Below are 18,576 nucleotides of genomic sequence, written 5' to 3' on the forward strand. Positions count from 1 at the left end.
AGATTGTAGAAATCCATTCTCAAATTCAAGTCCTGTGTTTTATCCTTTGATTCCAGGCCGCTGTGTATATTTCAAACAGATAAATTGGACAGTGACATTTTAATGTGCAAATTATTATTATTGTTATGCAAACTGCGCAATACTATTGGTGCGGCATGTGTCGAGCATGTGTCCATACACGCTACAGGCCAAGATGTTTATATCTCCATAGCTACGGCTGTTCGTTGCAGTGGCTGCACTTCACGAGGCACAAATAAACTTACAAATTCGTGCATTTCCATAGTTAATCAAGCTCCGTTATTATGACTAATTTGAATGAAATATTCAAATGTTTCAGTCAAATTACCAAAATGTCGAAACGCAAAATTGGATGCCTTTCCTTATATTATCTTAGGCATTAATTCAGTGCGTTTCCGACACGGACCGGTAAACTCCAAGTGCAGCGAAACGCATTCTGCTGCTCGGTGTGAAAACTCAGCGCACCAGTGCAGAATTATCTCGTCGCTTAAATCCAAATTCCTGTCATTCTCACCGTTTATGGTTTTCTATAGAACAAAGGAATTTAGCGTTACTACAGCCATTCGGAGTTTTATGGTGGACGGAGAGAGAATTTTAGTGGTCAAATTCAAGTGCTGTGTCTGGACAGCTGTCTGCTTTCTTTGTACTTGGATGCAGGATGCATCATGTGAGACAACCTTTTGTCTGTGGCCTAATAAACAAGCTAATGCCAATGCCACCTTCTTCTCTTTTTTTCTTCCACTGGACTCTTATGTCCAAACAGTTCTGATGATGCGGCTTGTTCTTGCCCTCGCTGTTTTAGGGGCACCACAAAAAAAACACTCACTTTGTTTTCCATTATTTTGCCACAACACAGGTGTCCCATACAGGCCGGTTCGTAATAGAGCGATGGCGTTATTGGGATATTGGATAATAATTCAAGAGTCTATTGCAACATTTAGGAAGCATCCTATAATCATAAACAATGGGCCATCATATTAATTTCACCATGTGATAGTATCAGTTAGTCTATAAAGAGTCCTATATGGCCCTCAACAGTACAATTAAAAGTTTACAATGACGCAGGAAAGAACACGCAGGCGCATCTTTTCTCCAAACCATTCATTTTATTGCATTTTGTTGAGAGAAAAAAAAAAACTCCGGGCGACACGTCTTTTCTTTTTAACATTCACTCACAGATAAATGTCGACATTCGGCTGGAGAATAAAAGGATCACGGCCGCTTGGAACATCAGCTGGGACTTATTTTATTTTAGAGGGAAACGTCGGATACGTTCAAGCTGCCTGGTCAATATGCCCAGTGTGAGAGGGGCCTGTGAGCTGCCGTCTGCCAAGAGGAGTAATTGTGGCTCTGCTTTTAAGATTTACATAAAAAAAAACTGCAAGCCAAAATATCTGATATGATCGACAGGTGATTTAGATATTATATCCCAAAACATGTGTTTTTATATTTTACAGAGAGGCTCAGGCGTTGCGAGGGTGATCTGGGGGATGTTGTCAATGAACGCTCCAAACTGGAATAAAGCTGACATCATCAGTGAGGGGGGATAATAATAATAACAATGTTTATTTTTTTCTGAGTTTGTGTTCGTGTGATTAAGGCACATTTTCTCTCCCACTGGGGGAGAAGCTCTTTATTCAGGGCTTCAGCTGCAGCAGTATTCCCACCATGGAACTCCAGGAACTTGGGTCTTGAAATGCGCAGTTGTCCTTCATGGACCCTGTCATGATCCAAAGTCAAAGGGAATAATGAGAGTGGGGCCGATGACTTTAGCTGCTTCAGTCAACATGTGTGCTGTGCTTTCTACTGTGCCTCAACGGGCGCTCAGCTGCAGCCTTACAGCACGATCGCAGTCGTCCACCGCTGATCCTGCTTTTCTTTTTCTCCATCTAGGGAAAGAGAGAGAGAGAAAAAAAAATAAAAGAGTTACCACGAATAAAAGCTAAATGAAATGGATGAATTGATATGTTGCATGTTTCTAACCAGGCGAGCTCGGCTCATCCAGAGCCCTGTTTAATAATCACGTGTGCAGCAGATTTATGTAGCCACTATATTCAAGAATGGAAAGGGGGGGATCAAAAGAGCTAATATAACCCCTATGAAAAGATCTCCTGCATATTCAGAGATCACAAAATGTCCTGTGGAGTCTCAGAGAGGAACACGACTCATTCACACTTAAACTTTTTCTAAATGGCGAAACGATGAATGAGCTCATGGGCTTTGCTTTTCAACAGATTTATACCTTATTGGGCGTATCCTCGTTTCTTAATGCAGATTTTGTTCTGTATGCAACAGTGTCAGTAATAAAATAAAAGCACCTCATTCTGTGATTAAAATGGTATCAGTACCTGTGGGTGAACAGTATTTGTAAATAATCATAATAGGCTATATTAGTGGTAATAATATTAATTATTATCATCTTACCTGTTACTCTTGATAATACTATATAATACGTGCCAGTGGGTGCACTCTGCAGCTTGTGCCATGCCTGTTTAAGGAGCTGGAGCTGTTTAGCTAGCCTGCCACCAGCTCATAAACATAAACACACACAGCAACATATCTCTCTAATTGTCATAAGCCAGCAAACAGGAATCTGTTACTGGTTTTCCTTGTGCGCCTGTGGTGTTCGAGAAATATTCGTTTGAACCTCCTCGATCTTACCTAAAGCCAACCACTCCTACACATCCAACTCTTCCAAATTGATATATGACAATATCTACTTTCGATCACGTGTCTGCGGGGCGACTTAGACGGATTGCGCGTCATCTCGCCTTCCCAAATTTCCCCCTTCTGCTGCAGCTCGTATCCAAAACATCTATCTATAGTACGGAGTACGGGAGAGAGAGAAAGATGTTTAACTCTGTGAATCTGGGCAACTTCTGCTCCCAGACGCGCAAAGACCGGACATCCGAGTTTGGGGACAGGACGGGCTGCGCGTCCAACATCTACCTCCCCAGCTGCACCTACTACGTCCCCGAGTTTTCCGCCGTCTCCTCGTTTCTTCCACAGGCCCCGTCCCGGCAGATCAGCTACCCTTATTCCACAAACCTGTCTCAAGTGCAGCCGGTACGGGAAGTTTCGTACGGCTTGGACGCTGCCAGCAAATGGCACCACAGAAGCAACTATGCATCGTGCTACTCGGGAGAGGATCTGGTGCATAGGGACTGTCTTCCACCATCCACCATGACAGAAATGCTTATGAAGAACGAGAGCGTGTACAGCCACCACCATCACCATCACACCCACCCGGGCTCCAATCACCCCTCCACAGGTTTTTACTCCGGCGTGGGGAAAAACAGCGTCCTCCCGCAAGGTTTCGACCGCTTTTTCGAGACCGCGTACTGCAGCAGCACGGACAATCAGTCAGACAATTGTTTACAAAAGGGCGAGGGGGGAAAGCTGGACGGCGACTCCGAGCAGGAGCAGCAGCCGCCACCCGCAGCCTCGGTACCCGGAGCTCCGGAGCAGGAAAAAGATCCGGACGATGAGGAGGAACATACAAATTCGGGCTCATGCACGTCTTCTTCCGCGACAACCAAGGACGGCACCGCCAGCAAGAGCAGCCACTCGAGTAGGTATACCGAAGCTGTAAAATGGGGGAAGGTTAAGGGGACTAGCCCGGTGTTTTGTCGGTCAGATTTTATGTGGAGTTTTATAAGCATTCAAAGGATTTTATTATAACCCTACAAAGCTCTTTCTTGCAACGGGAAGAATTTTTACGATGGGAAAGCGCTTTGAGAAAAGGGGGATGTTATACACAGCCGCCTCTATGGTGAGAGTCTGTGAAATTTTTAAGAGAGAGCTATTGTGACAAATGTTAACTTTGATCGTGAACTTGCGTTGGGAATTTTAAGGGATTTTCTCGTTGGGCTGTCGAGAGTAAAAACCAATTGGGCAGAACATTGCTTTTGGCGTCTTGTGAAATTTTAGTTTAGCACTGGGTTTGCCCGCAAAAGACATGCTGCACAGAGTATTACACACTTTACGGTTAAATGTGCCTCTATCTATCTATCTATCTATCTATCTATCGATCTATCGATCTATCATCTATCTATCTGTCAATCTGTCTGATTATCTGTCTATAGAAATATTAGAACCGTTTCATACAGGCAGAAACTAAATCAACCAGGCTTACTCTGCCTGCATATAATGCACAGGTCTGCACATTATTACAATTGCCTCAATGACCCCTGATAAAAGCTGAAATTCAAATCTCAATTTTACATTTCACCTGAAGACTAATGCTTTGCATGCAATCTGACAAAATGGAGATTTTAATCACTCGCATTTAGTAAATCCTTCTGCTTGATATAACGATGGGATTGTCATTATTGCAGCACACAGCTCTTATTTCTGGGTTTAGCCTCATGTACACTGCCTTAGCCCAAGCAGACAGGCTGTAGATACAAGCTAGCTCAAGCTCATGTTTGTGCCTCTTGCACACACACACACACACACGTAGACACACACACATGCACAGCGAAAAACCCAATAAAATAAATAATCATCTTCCCCAGTCACCTGTTTGATAGTAAGTTACTGGGCCACAGAGGTCTGCAGAGGCCACTGCAAAACATGAGCAACGCATTTCAGCCCACTGCCAAAAGATTGTGTAAATAGTTAGTTTAGCTCGAGAGGAATGTGACGCATATAATGCGGTGAAATACTTCTGTTGTTGTATATTTATAAGAGATAAACACGTACTTAGAGGCTGTAAGTTGATATTATTTACACCGAGCGATTCGGATATTTAACACTCTTTATGGCTGGTTTATCTGATAGCCTCAGTTGGGCTACAACTGCTGGATGAATGTTGACTGAAATGGGATCATTACTGATGCCACTGAAACGGAATTCGCTCGCCACCCCGGCTCCAAAGCTTTTCTTTCCAATGTGGCACTTGTTATTATTATCATTAATTCATCTGATATTATTGCTGGTTTTGTCTCTCATTTGGCACCCTGATTAATATTTGTATTTTAAAATAAATCGTTTTTCATTTGGTCTCCCGCAGGCACTCCTCGCACAAGGAAGAAGAGGTGTCCATACTCCAAGTTTCAGATTCGAGAGCTGGAACGGGAGTTCTTCTTCAACGTTTACATCAACAAAGAGAAAAGGCTTCAGCTGTCCCGAATGCTGAACCTCACCGACCGCCAGGTTAAAATTTGGTTTCAGAATAGAAGAATGAAAGAGAAGAAGCTGAGCAGGGATCGCCTGCAGTACTTCTCTGGAAACCCCCTCTTGTGAGCAGGAGCAGAGAGTGTCACAGTGTTTGTTCGGTGACATGAAGGCCTCCTCTAATCTCACTGAGGGCATCACCATTTTCTAAAGGAGCCCATATCACCAACAGTGCAATGTTAAAAGTGGACAGTGGGAGGAACAGGCCAGCATGGGATAAAGTCGCCATTTTCTTATTACCCTGCGGGCGGCGAAGAATTTCTAGCTGATCTCCCCCCTCCCAGAAAGGCCTACGTGGTTAGAATAATCATTTATATGCTGTTCTTGAATATGTCCCTCTATTTATCACGATTCGCCATTGTGTTTATTATATTGTTCATATAGACATATTTGTTAATAATATCAAATGTATCAAAAACCAGTTTGAATCTATCTCGCGCGGACAACTCAGCGCTCTCTCTCTCACTCCCCACTTCTTCCCTCTGGTCTTTGTATATAGCAAATCAGTATCTAATTATTTCTCAGCCAGAGTATATGAACAAGTTATAGAAGATCTCCAGGCTGCATTTTGTTTGCCAGTGAGAACTGTGACGTCCAATCTGTGAAAGTATAACCCCCCCCCTCCCTGTACAGAGTAGCCTATGCAATGTGCATTTCGTGACTGTAAATAGGCGTATGTTGAATTACCTTTTCCCCTCATCCCTGCTGCTTGCCCTTTTTCAATACAGTGCCCCAACAACTTTAAACAGCTTTAACGCTCGTTAAATTATTTGCTTGAGACATTGGTGCTTTGGATTCCAGAGAAGAGGAGCTGATCGTTGGCCTGTGTATCATTAATATAATACCTATGAAATAAACAGAAACGTATAGGCAAAACTCCACGACTTTGTGCTTTTTGTGCTATTGTCACCATCACAACTACCTTTGCTCACGACTAATTATTCCGCACCGGGCGCAATGTTTACTCCGTGCGCCTTTGTCGTGACACAGAGGCTCTTTCTGTCAACAGCAACTTCTCACAACTGTGAGTATAAACTAATGCTTGTTGGCTTACACACACACACAACACACGTGTACACTTTCTTTTATTTATTTTTTGCTTTCCAGATTGTGTTAAGAGCCACTTCATGGTGATACACACATTTGCTTTTGTGGTCGATTCGGTGGCGGTTGTGAAACCGAGGTGTCGGCGGGCCTGCACTTGTTGGATTTGAGTCTAATTCCAGTTTGCACCGCTCTGAGAGATCACGTTTGGACTTTTTTTTTCTTTTTTTCTGAGTGAGAGGTATTGAACCAAAATAGAGCCAGGATCTTAGAAATGTAGAGAAAGAGAGTTGGAAGAGTAACCCCTTTTAGTGCCCACTAAATGGAATCGCCACTCTTGTAGTCTAGACACAAGCCATAAAGACAGGGGCACTAAATGGCTATTTTTTTCTGTTAATTGCACCGTCTGTTCGGGGGGGAATGGCGTCCACTTCTGCAGTAAATAGTAAACAAGTAGGACTGGATGTCCGAGGAGGTAAAAAAAATAGAAACAGGCCAGGAGGCTTCGACATGAACTCGGGTCTCGGTGTAGCCTGCTCACCCCAGCCCCTCTGCGCACTGCTGTCATCTCCATTCGTCTCATCTGAAAATTGGAAAACTGCCTTAAATCCATTCCTTTTTCACAGAAGGATTTTTTTCAAATGTGTAATTTGTATTGTTTTTTATTATTTATATATATTTTAATATCTGGCCTGTGGAAGATCTGGCGAAATGCAAATGCTTGCAGTTCTGTTGCGGCCAAGCGTTTAAAAAGAATAGTGTATTTATCTGAGCTGACCAAAAACCTCATCCCGTCTCAACACATCACTTATGAATAAATAATTGTTGTCTAATTGGTTTGTGTGTCAGGAGGGAAAGGAAATCATAGTTGGCATGTTGTTTTTTTTTCTTCCTGTGTGTGTGTTTCTGTGTGTGTGTGTCAGTGCAGCCAACCTCATGTGACCGCATGTGCATTTTGCATTGTGATCCATGCGCACTCAGCATATGTGCATGATGATTGCACGTGTGCATTAACTAACTACAATTATAATTAAATGTAGTTTTTGAACTTCAATAATGTCAAGGCCTTCACCTTTAACCCGCTGCAATAAAGTGGAATCAAGGAGCCCCTTTAGCCCGGAAATGTGTGCAGCGGCGGAAAGGGCCAATGAGAGTGAGTGGGAACAGAAAATGGAATGTGTACACAGACCAACTTTGACCCCCTCGCATTAAACTACAGCAGGTAACTTTGCCAGCTTTAGCACGCCCAGTAAATACACTTTATTGTCCTTGTAAAATGTATACGTTTTCACGCATGAGCCCTTTTTAAAACAGGTTGGTATAAACTGTAAGACCTATATTTGTATTCTCTTAAAAAAAAAAAAGGAAAAAATACACGTTGGTGTGTGTCTGTCGCAGGGTGCCTGTCGTAATGGGTGGTGCTTTTTGCCTGGGTGCAAACAAGAAGGTTTGGATAGTGAGTGTGAGTCGATCCATCCTGGGAATCCTATAGATGTGTCTCTAGCTCGGGCTGTTTGTGACTCGAGGCGGTTTTACAATGCGGTGTGCGTGGTTATGCTTTAACTCCAGTTGTTCGTTGAAGGTGAGGGTCACCGGGTTTAAGTCGGGATAAAGGTTAAAGTCTCGATGGGCTGAAACGGGTTTAATGTAAAGAAAAGAAATGAGAAAAGGGGGTGGAGCGTGGCGCGTTCCAGTCGCCTCCACGCGCTTTTACGCACACGCATGGATGATATTAGCAGGGACCCGGGATGAATATTTCTCTGGACGGAATGAGATAAAGCCCAATTTGCATATGTCAGTGTATTATCAGGAAGGACAGGGGGGCCGCTCTGACAAAAGAGAAGGCAATGCACACGGAGATCAAGGCTATAGGAGCTCCTCTCTCGCCACTCCCACCAACCTTGGCCCTGGGACGGTGACGTGGGTAATTTGTAGTTCTCCCCAACGCCGAACGTCACCAACGGAGAGCGCTGCAGAGGCTCCCCCCCTGCAAATGCTGTCCATCAGCCACACGGGGGCCGGCTGCTCTCCCGGCCTCTGCGCCGGTTCTGTTTCCTCAGCGGATTCTTGAAAACGTTTCCTGAGATGGATGCCCCGGTGACATCAGAGTAGTAGGCTATTATTAGTCGTAGAGAGACATCCTCTTCCGTGATGCGCTGCGTGACAGGAGAGTCCAGGCAGATCCGCTCATGGCTCGTGTCTGTGGCTTGTGCACTTGGGTGTTGTGCAGAGGGAAAATGGCGGTGTGTGTTTTATGAAGGGGGTGAGCCACAGGGGCGAGAGGATAAAATCTATTGTGATTAATTTAGAAAGTAAAAAGAAAATTAATTCTTTCAATCTGAGGCTTTACTCTGAAGATAAAACTTCGAAAACGAGCAATAAGATCAGATTTCCTTTTTATTTGGCGGAAGTGTATTGACAGTAAATAAATATTTTCCTCTCGAATCCAGTAAAGTGTGTATTAATATTGACGTATATCATTTTATTACAGGCTTATAAACCATTATTTATTATAGTAAAAGATGGTAACACAACGAGTGACATCGTTCTTATAATTGCTGAATAATCCAAAAACACAATACATTTTCTTTGCATTAAAATTAACAGCAAAAAAAAAGAACAACTTGCAAAAAATACTAAATGTGATGTGTATAAAAAAACACTACTAAAGCTTACAGCTCAATACCAATGAAGATGCTTTTCAATTTGGTTCTGAACCAGTTCCAAATATTTTGCTGCTTAAAAACGATTCAACAGTTAATTTGTTAAATGAGTTCGTGTTTTATCTTTAATTATGAAGTGACTGTAGGGGTATCCTATTTTTTTTTCCCCCTTCAAATGCTAATCAATTGGTTATAGGCTATTGGAGGGTTTTATACTACAGTGTACTACTCACATCTCAGCACCTATCCTGTCTTACAGGCCCATAAAACAGCTCGACGCTGTAAAACCAGCCCCTGCTATTGCTGCAACAAAATAACTCTCAAAACGCTTCCCTTTACATTAGCGCATTTGCAGCGTACTGTGTATTTATTATCGCCATGTACCGAACTCAGGCTCGACAAAGTTTTCCGTTCGATTTGGCGGCTAGTGTGTGTGTGTCTGTTTGCTGTGGTCGTCAGCGGCAATAATGTAATACTGCTGCACTTTGTTGGCGGTTGCCACTTTTGGTTTTTAATTAAAACTTATATGATTCTGGCACGATACATTTGCAGTTGCGCACGGAGTGGACAGCAGCATGACAGAGGACACAAAGCAGAACCTCCTCACATCCAACTGGAGAGACATTTCAAAGTGGCTGCCAGGAGCAAATTAGTTGTGTCGCCCCAGTGGCTCCTGATTAGTACAATAAGGAAACCCGCTAGCACGCCTTCTGGCCCACAGCATTCAACACCCATACCTGTTTGCAATAATATAACAGCCCCCAGGTTTGGAATCACTTGGACCACCATTTAGGGGTGAAGGTATGGGGTTGTAGTTTAGACAAGTGTAAAGACCCTGATAAAATACAGTCTCAGTCAACTCCATGTGTGTTTGTGTGTGTGTGTGTGTGTGTGTGTGTGTGTTTGTGTGTGTGTGTGTATGTGTTTGTGTTTTTCTGACTGTGTGTGTGTGTGTTTGTGTGCGTGTGTATAGGCCCCTTTTGGTTACAAACTATCGAGTACGTGTGTGAAGAAAACCTTGGAAGATTATCGCACACACACACAGCAGCATTTACACACTTAAAAAAAAAGAACTCTCCTCACCCCAAATTGAGAGTTAGTCTTCCTTAAAATTAAAATAGTTTGAATTAACCACAGGGAATCAACTGCAGAAAGCACATAGCCGGACCTTGTAATAATGGATTTCGTTTTGGTTTGTATTTCAAACAAATAATCTGTGAACTGGAAACACCATAACAGAGCGTATTTGTAAAGCAGAAATAAAAGCATGTCCAAGATGTACATTTTGGATTCGCCCTTTTAATCTCAATAATCCCTACAGGGGTTTTGGGCGTTGTATAGTGCAACATAAAGTTGTGATGTTGTTTTGTTTACTACACCGTTTTCACGTGATTGTGTCACAATCCCAGTTGTACTTGCGTTATGCCCAAAGCTCATGTAAATTAGTACGCGTCAAATCACGACAACTAACCTCCACTGCTAACAACTGACTGAATCAAATTACCAATATTTAACATTATTTTCACGATGGTTCAGCTTGGGACGTTACACCTGTAATACGTGCACACCGTGTGTTCTGCCTTCACATGAAAACATTGTGTTACTGTGTCTGGTGTGTGACGTTCCAACAACAACAACAACAACCACTCATCATTTCATTTGAGGACTGTGACGTCATCACAGTACAATTTTCTTGTTGCTATACCGGATCTCTGAGATGATAATGACAGGTCTGATCCACCGCGTGAAGGTACCAATGTTCTCCTGTAAGACACGAGCATTATGCAGGGCACGGTGCACATGTACATTTAGGCCTCAGTCTCATTTATTTGTATGTGTATGACTTTTTTTTTTGCCAACCTGAGTACGAATAGCCGGCAGGCGAGTATTGAATGTGCCATAAAGCTGATTTTTTTTCCGTGCGTGTCAGAGGTGCGAGTTGAGCTTGGCATTATGTGTGGCTATTATCATATCCTTACATGAGGGTGCGTGTGTGTGTATTTTACTTTTCCTATACGTACAAAAAAAACATTCAATCTTCAAACTGTATATTTTTCACGAATCACACAAAACGTGTACCCTATCGATCCAGTTTTATTTTACTTTTACTGCTTCTAAAGTCTCCACACACAAAGAACCACATTGTCTTTCATTTAATACAAAAATCACCAAAGCAGCTGCGTGACTTTCCCTATTGTGCAGCTACGTAAGGGCACGTTGGTCGTGCATGTAGGAAATGGATTGACTGACCACAGACACTCTGTATTTCATTTTATTCGAATGTGGATTTCACTTTAAAACGAGTGTATCACAGGTGTCACGTCGTTATAGTGCAAACATCGCCGTTTAAATGCAAATGAACTCACAGATCCACAGATTGATAAGAAAGAAGGAAAAACATGTCGCCCTTGCCTTTGGAAATGACTGAGCTCACAGACAGACAGACGGACCGGCGCGCGTGCACGTCACACACAAACCAAACTCGAGGACCCAACGATCTTAACGAACACTTGAACCAGTTGAACACATGTAACTACAGCTTGTATGAGTAAAGTTAATGTTTGATCTTTTTAAGAAGTTACTAGACAATGTTAATATTCCAAAGGTGAACATTTCACATTGGTTTGTGGCAACAAAAAAACCCCATATTCTGCATCACTGTAGCTTCAGTGAAAATGTTGTGTCCGTTTGAAAATGAGAAAATATATAAACAACACTCTTCGAGAATATTAAATTCGTCCTGTAAGTTTTATGTATTTAACATAAAATAATTCAACCCAGTGGTTTAAAAAGTTAATTTTGAATTAACCTTTCTCCGATAGATTCTTGACAGATGTAAAGCAGAGTATTTCTTAAAGATTCCGCAGCACAGTGTCAGTCTTTGTATCATGTCGTAGGTCCGTGTGTTTGTGTGCGGACTGAAGCACAAATAACACACACGTAACCAGCACAACTGCGCTTTTTTCGAACTGAACACAATATCTGCAATGAGAAAATAAACACAAGACGTGGATACAAAGCTGACTCAAGTGTTTTTATATGCAAAAGTCCCAAAAAACATTTAACATTTTACATTGTGCTGTTTTTGTATATTTGTGTCTTACTGTATTAGCCTCTGAGATTTCACACTATAACGTTAGTCTGTGATTTTTAATTTAACTATTCTCAAACTGCTCTGTATGTGTAGCAAATAGATCCTGCACATTTAGTCATATTCACTGAATTAGTGTTTACATTGTCTCCCTTTTTAATATAATCACCTGGTTTCGCCTGCACGCGCGGTACAATTTGTTACCATCGCACCAGCACATTATTTTGGAGAAATACAAGATGGAAACAATTATTCTGATCTGCACAAATATAAATAGTTTGACGCATGGTTTTTGAGGAGAAATGCATATAGTCACAGCAAATGTTTTAGTTGGACACGGAAAAAAAAAAAGGTACGTGCAAAACCCGCATTCATTTAGTTGAGAGTTAATTATCCTCCCCTCTGAGAAGCATTAAGGACAAAAAACAAAAAAACCGGTAAGACTATTAATTTCACATCTGTAACATTGGAATCACACGTGCAACAACGAGACACATCCTGGCAGTAAGACAAAATTGCGCATAACAATAGCCCAGGTATGCAGTGAATTATTTATTAGGCTGTAAGATGTTTTGTGGTAACAGTAAAACCAGGAAAAAAGGGAGAACGAGGGGGGGGGGGGGGGGGGGTGGAGAAAAACTTAATGCTTGACGTAATCCTGTTTGGGGTTTAGTTTCCTGTTGCAGCATAATAATAAATATCCTTACAGGCCTATCAGCCACTAGCGAACTAATTCCAGCGTCTAGTTAACATTTTGTAGCCCGTTTCCCAAAGAGAACCACTTAGTTCATGAAGAGAGGCTTCAGCGTAGTTAAAGGTAACTTATAGACCTAATAAGATTAAATGTGGGGCCTGTTTAACGGATTAAGGTGCAGCTCTGTTACAGCGGTGAAGTAACATGAAGCGAAAAGGCAGAGAGATAATCTGCAGGGCAAAATACACGTTTTATTTACTGCATGAAACGTGTTTTAGTAATTCTACCCAAGGACAGTCAGTCAGACGCATTTCACAATGATCCCTTCGGGTCAAATGCAAAAGCGAATCCCTGATTTCCAAACATAACGTCAGGAACTGTCATGTTATTCTTTTTTTTTTTTTAAATTCAAATTCACAAAGAGCCTCACGTCTTATCTGATTCTCTGTCGAATAACACACCTGTATATACAGCTTACCTTGCTAAACCGGGTGCAACAACAAAGCCAGTCGATGAGAACAAACCACAAAAACACTTTATGACCAAATCCTCGATGGCGTCGCCCTCGCAGCTCAGGACGAAAACGCAAATCACGAGTCGAGCGAATAAAAAGTTGAAATAAAATCGGAAGTTCTGAAGTGAAACAGAAATCAGAATCTCATGAGCCACGTAGTTAGTCGCCAAAAAAAAATCCCCCGCTGCAGCAGTCGTCCTTTGTTCCTCCTGGTGTCCTGACCCCCGCACGGTCGCTAGGTGGCGCTCTTGCTCCACCAAACGCCTGCCGGTTCTCCAACTTGACCGCGCTGACGTCACGCCAGTCTGGAGCATCAAGGCCACTTCCACGCCGCTATTGGTCTGAAAATCACATGACATGTCTCCCAGCATCCATAATTATGTTGCTGATATTTTTGCACCCCCCTCCAAAAGATGTCAGCATCCCACTGTCCTGATTGTCCCGCAGAAATCCCGTAGCCCCGACCAGTGGAACACACCACACGACCACTGTGTTGCCAAATGCCCAAAAAATGTCATGTCCGAATAACATAGCTCCCGGTAACTTCCCGATGGATTCCTTAATGGGAGGATCATCTTCCTTCAGGGGTGAGGGCTACTCCAGCAGCCCCGGAATGTACATCCACTCAGCCGCAGAGTACGGGTATTCAGTGATGAGAAACATGGGCAAGATTGGACCGTCGCCACTCTCCAAACTGGACGAGGCTCCTCCGAGCGCCCTGGCGCTCAGCGGCTTCCAGGACGGGCCCTACCTGTCAGCCCAGCTGGCCACATGGACCCCAGCCTCCAAAAGCAGCAGGGACGAGCAACCTGTTGCCCAGTGTTTACAACCCTGCTCGTTTCCAGCGGGGACCGTCAAAGAGGAGGCGTTTTGTTGCCTCTATCAGGATGACAGCAATAAGGGGAAACACACAACAGAGCCAGCCACTTACATCCGGCTGGGGGACAATAGCTGCCGGCCTCAGCAAACTGCCGCCTCGTCCGGCGGCTGTTTCCAGGTGTACGGCGGTGGGAGGCCGCAGCAGGACGATCCGCAGCAGTTCCCCTCCGGCTTCTCCCTGACACACTTGGCGACATCTGTTGAATCAGCCCCGGCATCGACCATCAGCTGCGGCAAAGCGGCGCGGGAAGCAGCGAGAGAGGCTCCAGAGACAGAGGGGAGCCCGGGCAGGAAGGAAGAGAAGGCCAAGAGTGACAGCTGCTCAGAGAACTCGGACGAGGAATTCAAAGGTAGATTAATACTACTACTAATAATACTATACACCACCAACCCCCCCCCCCCCCGCCCCCTAACACACGCACACACACACACGCACGCATACACACACACACACAAACACACACACACACACACACACACACATCCACACACACACACGCACACACACACACTCATATGCACGTATGGAGACAAACACGTGCACACAAATAATTTGTTAGTTACAGCTTCCCCAAAATATTCCATTCGTGCATGGATGCATTGCTATGTTTGTATGTGTGAGCGTGTGTGTGTGGGTGTATGTGTGTGTGTTGTGTTGTGTGTGCACGTTGTGTGTCACGGTCCAATAATGCAGACTGGTGTTTGATAGCAGTCATATGGGGCTGTATGGGCATTTGACAGCCCTCGCCTAGCAGGGGTTATGGTTCCCGTGGTATTTAACACCATTAATGTGAGAATGTGAGATGGGCAGTTATCATTGAAATAAACACGCTCTCTCTCTCTCTCTCTCCCACACACACACACACACACACACACACACACACACACACGCACACACTCCTCTCCCTCTCACCTTCTCTTCCTCCACTCTCTCTCTTACATGGATCATATTCATCACGGAACCATTTTTAACAGCACAATTTTGCGCCTTAAATGTCTTGCACCGAGCCAATATAAGAAAATTTTACGGGTTTTATCTGCAGTTGAAAACGTTTGGCTGTGGCTTAACAATTGCATAACCTCGGTCCACATTTCTCATGCATGATATTTCAGAAATCAACCGATGAAGATAATTCAGAATAAATCCCGCCCAGTTTTTGAAGCATAATAATTTACAATAAAAGGTTCACGTCTGAGCACAGGTGTCTTTTATTTTACTTTATTCTAAAAGTGGCAGATTGATAATAATATAAAAAAATTCTGGAGTTTTCTTTCAAAACCACAAATACCACGGTTTAATTCGATTTTATTTCAAACATTGTGCTCAGTCGATTTATATTCTATGTTATTATGCTCTCACTTACAATAATAACGGTCTCATGTGATAATCTCGCCCTCATAAATTGAAGCTAGCTCCAATTATGTTATTGCACATCCCTTTGCCTCTTTATCTTTTGCTCCGGTTTAAACCTGGTTTCAGTTTGTTGTGTTATTTATGGGTTTGGCTAAAAGCTCCATACATGATAAGCTCCTTTTAAATTTCCTTTAATTTAATTGGAAGATATACCAAAGGCAAAGGAGGCGACTTGAATATGTTCAAGTGTGTGTGCGCGTGCGTGTGTTTGTGTTTATGTGTTTGTGTGTGTGTATCCTCTTAATCCCATATTAGTGAATTAAATGTTTTGACAATGATTAAATGTGGGCCTCTAATTCAGTGTTCACATTAGGGTAATTATTACTGTAACCTGCATGTTGTGTGTGTGTGTGTGTCTCTCTCTTTGTGTTTGCAAAAGAGGCGTTATTCCCCAGAGTCCACAAGCTAATCAAGGAATTAACTTAATGTGCAGCAGTGAGATTTGTCCCTTCTGTATCACACACATGTCTTCCTTTGTCCCTGTTTTGTTTTTATTATTATTATTATTATTAATCCTGCATTTTGCTGCAGAGACCTCCTAATGTTTTGAGATGAACCTCCCAATTTTTTTTTCATTTGGCACTCGTGTGCAGAAGTAATAACATTTTTATGGGAGTCTGAGGTCCAACAAGACAAAAGAAGTGCTTACACACCTTAAGTTTGATTTGATCTCATTATAACCATACGTCATACAAAAGCAATTTGAGAGCAGTAGGAGTTGTACGTGGGGTGTTTGGCGTCGTTCATTTGTTCAAGTGAGTCACGGAGTGTCCGCATCTAGGTACAATGTTTCCTTCTGTTGCTGCTGGACGGCCTTCAACGTGCGTCTGAGAAATGGGTGTGTGCGTGTAGCAGCATCCACTGTATTGATTGTGTCATGAAGCTGCATGTGACTCCCTGCACAAATCCTCCGGGCCTCTGCGTTCTGGCCCTGGTTGTAATTTCTCTGTGTTTTTCTCCGCTGCAGATGATTTATCCGCGGGGAAGACGATGGGGAGCTGGTTGCAAGCCAAGAGTGGCCGGAAAAAGCGGTGTCCCTACACAAAGCACCAGACGCTGGAGCTGGAGAAGGAGTTCTTGTTCAGCATGTATCTGTCTCGGGAGCGCCGCCTGGAGATCAGCCGGAGTATCAACCTGACCGACAGACAGGTCAAGATCTGGTTCCAGAACAGACGCATGAAGCTCAAGAAGCTGAACAGGGAGAGTCGCGAAAGGGGGCAGGGTGCAGTTTACAGCTACTCTTGAGGAGATATTTACGCACACACACATTAACATCTACACAAACGCACGCACGCACACGCACACGCACACGCACACGCACACGCACACACACACACACACACATTTAGACATAACACAGATATGACGCATGGCACAAATACAGACAGGCAGGCACTTATCATTCATCATTTATAAATGATCTCTCTTATCTGATACACACACACACACACACACACACACACACACACACACTCCTTAATTGATGAGAGAACTCCTCAGCCTTCAGACTAGACTTTGATTTCCATGTGAACACTTGCTGCAGCATGGGGAAAGTGATGTTCTGTTACCTGGCGATAACATTCACAAAAACAAACCAAAGGAGGAGACGCTCTCCAGCAGCGCATCAACAACTCGTGGCACGTAAGCAGTAACACTCTGCTGAGCTATGATGAACGTTGTGCCCCTTCTCGTGCAGCTGCCTCCCCCGGTGTCTGCCGCCGTGCTGTGCAGTGTGCATGCACAAGATGATATCAAGCTATGTCATGGCACACGATTCCAAAACAATAAAAGGAGGGGGGGAAACGGAAAGGTTTTATACCAACTTTGTCCTTCCCCTGATGGCACAGTGGTGGGGATGAGAGGGAGGGAGAGACACTGCGGATGAGAGAAGGAGATCATGGCAGGTTTAATAGAAGTGAGAGACCATAACGTTGATTTAAATATTATCCAGGTGACCACAGTAAGTCAAGGTCATAAAATTCTAATGTCAGGTTCGCCCTGGAAAGCGTTGGGGGAGGATTTTATGATCTGCAAATATAATGTGCTGCAGCAGTAAAAGATGCGTTTAAAGGTGTGTGTGGAGGAGGGCTAATCCACACAGTAGAGACTGCAATGTGTGCAGGATCCAGCCGAGTCGCCGGGGCTGGCAGGAGCAGCCACCCTCCGCCTGCCCGGGATAGTGGGAGCTGCACGGGAGCATGGAGATAAGAAAGATGGTGGATAAAAGGGACAGCGACCGCGACGGCTGCATGGACAATAACAACAACAACAACAACACGCATCACGGCAAACACGTGGATAACTAAACACGGCAGGAAGGCGTCTGCGGGAGGCGAGCGAAGGTAGGACTCATATTTCATGAATATTTCCACGTCCTGTGCAGGCACTGTGCTACATCTGTCAGGGAAGCCTGCCTGACAGCTCATGTGGCACGCACGGTGCACGCCTGCTCACGCTGATAACTCACACGAAGTTGCGGATATTATTCAGCTGCTGCTGGTTTCTTTTGTTTTTATTCCCCTCTGCTGGTTGCTAATATTGTTGGCATATTTGTTTGTGGATGCATACAGTCTGATTTCATTTTAGAGGTTGCATATATGTACCAGCTGATTACACGCTGGGCTTTGCAGCTACATACTACCCATGCTGTTACAACTTCAGGATATTAATGCTGACACGTTTCTTTATGAGTTAACTCGTCAACACGTGCATTGCCCTCTAAGCAGTGTAATTGAGAAAGTAGCCTGGCTGCAGCCTGGTGTGCTTTTTATTGTGCTGGTACTCGCCTTTCCTCTTTGTGCTGGATAGTGTTAATCCTCACTTGGCTTTGTGCATGCATGCATTGTCCTTGTCCGTGGATTCTAACCCCCTTTTTTTGCGCGAAGCTGAAGCGTGGTTTAGGTAGTTTCATGTTGTTGGGGTTGGCTTCCTGGCTCGGCAACAAGAAACTGCCTTGATTACGTCAGTTCGTCTTCATCAAGGGCACGATTTCCCCCGAATTACCTCCTATAGTCCCACAGGTTCCCCCCGCAAATGGCATTGTAAATGAACTGAGCTGCAGTATCTTCGTACAGAGACGTT

The 18,576-nt window shown here is 43.7% G+C and overlaps 2 protein-coding genes across 2 annotated transcripts; both read left to right on the plus strand.

The window, feature by feature from the left end:
* Window positions 1-2,724: 2,724 nt before the first annotated feature.
* hoxc11a (homeobox C11a) lies at window positions 2,725-6,040 on the plus strand. The gene is made up of 2 exons (XM_062392193.1): window positions 2,725-3,589; window positions 5,033-6,040. Exons 1-2 carry the CDS (start codon window positions 2,725-2,727, stop codon window positions 5,263-5,265), a joined length of 1,098 nt encoding a protein of 365 aa, XP_062248177.1. The 3' UTR covers window positions 5,266-6,040.
* Window positions 6,041-13,559: 7,519 nt separating this feature from the next.
* On the plus strand, window positions 13,560-16,746 carry hoxc10a (homeobox C10a). The gene is given in 3 exon segments (XM_062392231.1): window positions 13,560-13,591; window positions 13,593-14,431; window positions 16,463-16,746. Coding segments are annotated over 3 exon segments (1,149 nt in total). The 3' UTR covers window positions 16,741-16,746.
* Window positions 16,747-18,576: the final 1,830 nt, after the last annotated feature.

Source organism: Platichthys flesus, chromosome 7, assembly GCF_949316205.1.
Source record: "Platichthys flesus chromosome 7, fPlaFle2.1, whole genome shotgun sequence".
Classification (NCBI taxonomy): Eukaryota; Metazoa; Chordata; class Actinopteri; order Pleuronectiformes; family Pleuronectidae; genus Platichthys; species Platichthys flesus.

Excerpts from the sequence above, each read along its gene's own strand:
- hoxc11a (XM_062392193.1), top strand. The coding sequence starts at position 2,725 with ATGACAATATCTACTTTCGATCACGTGTCTGCGGGGCGACTTAGACGG. Across the intron at positions 3,590-5,032 it reads CAGCAAGAGCAGCCACTCGA|GCACTCCTCGCACAAGGAAG; the intron begins GTAGGTATACCG and ends GGTCTCCCGCAG.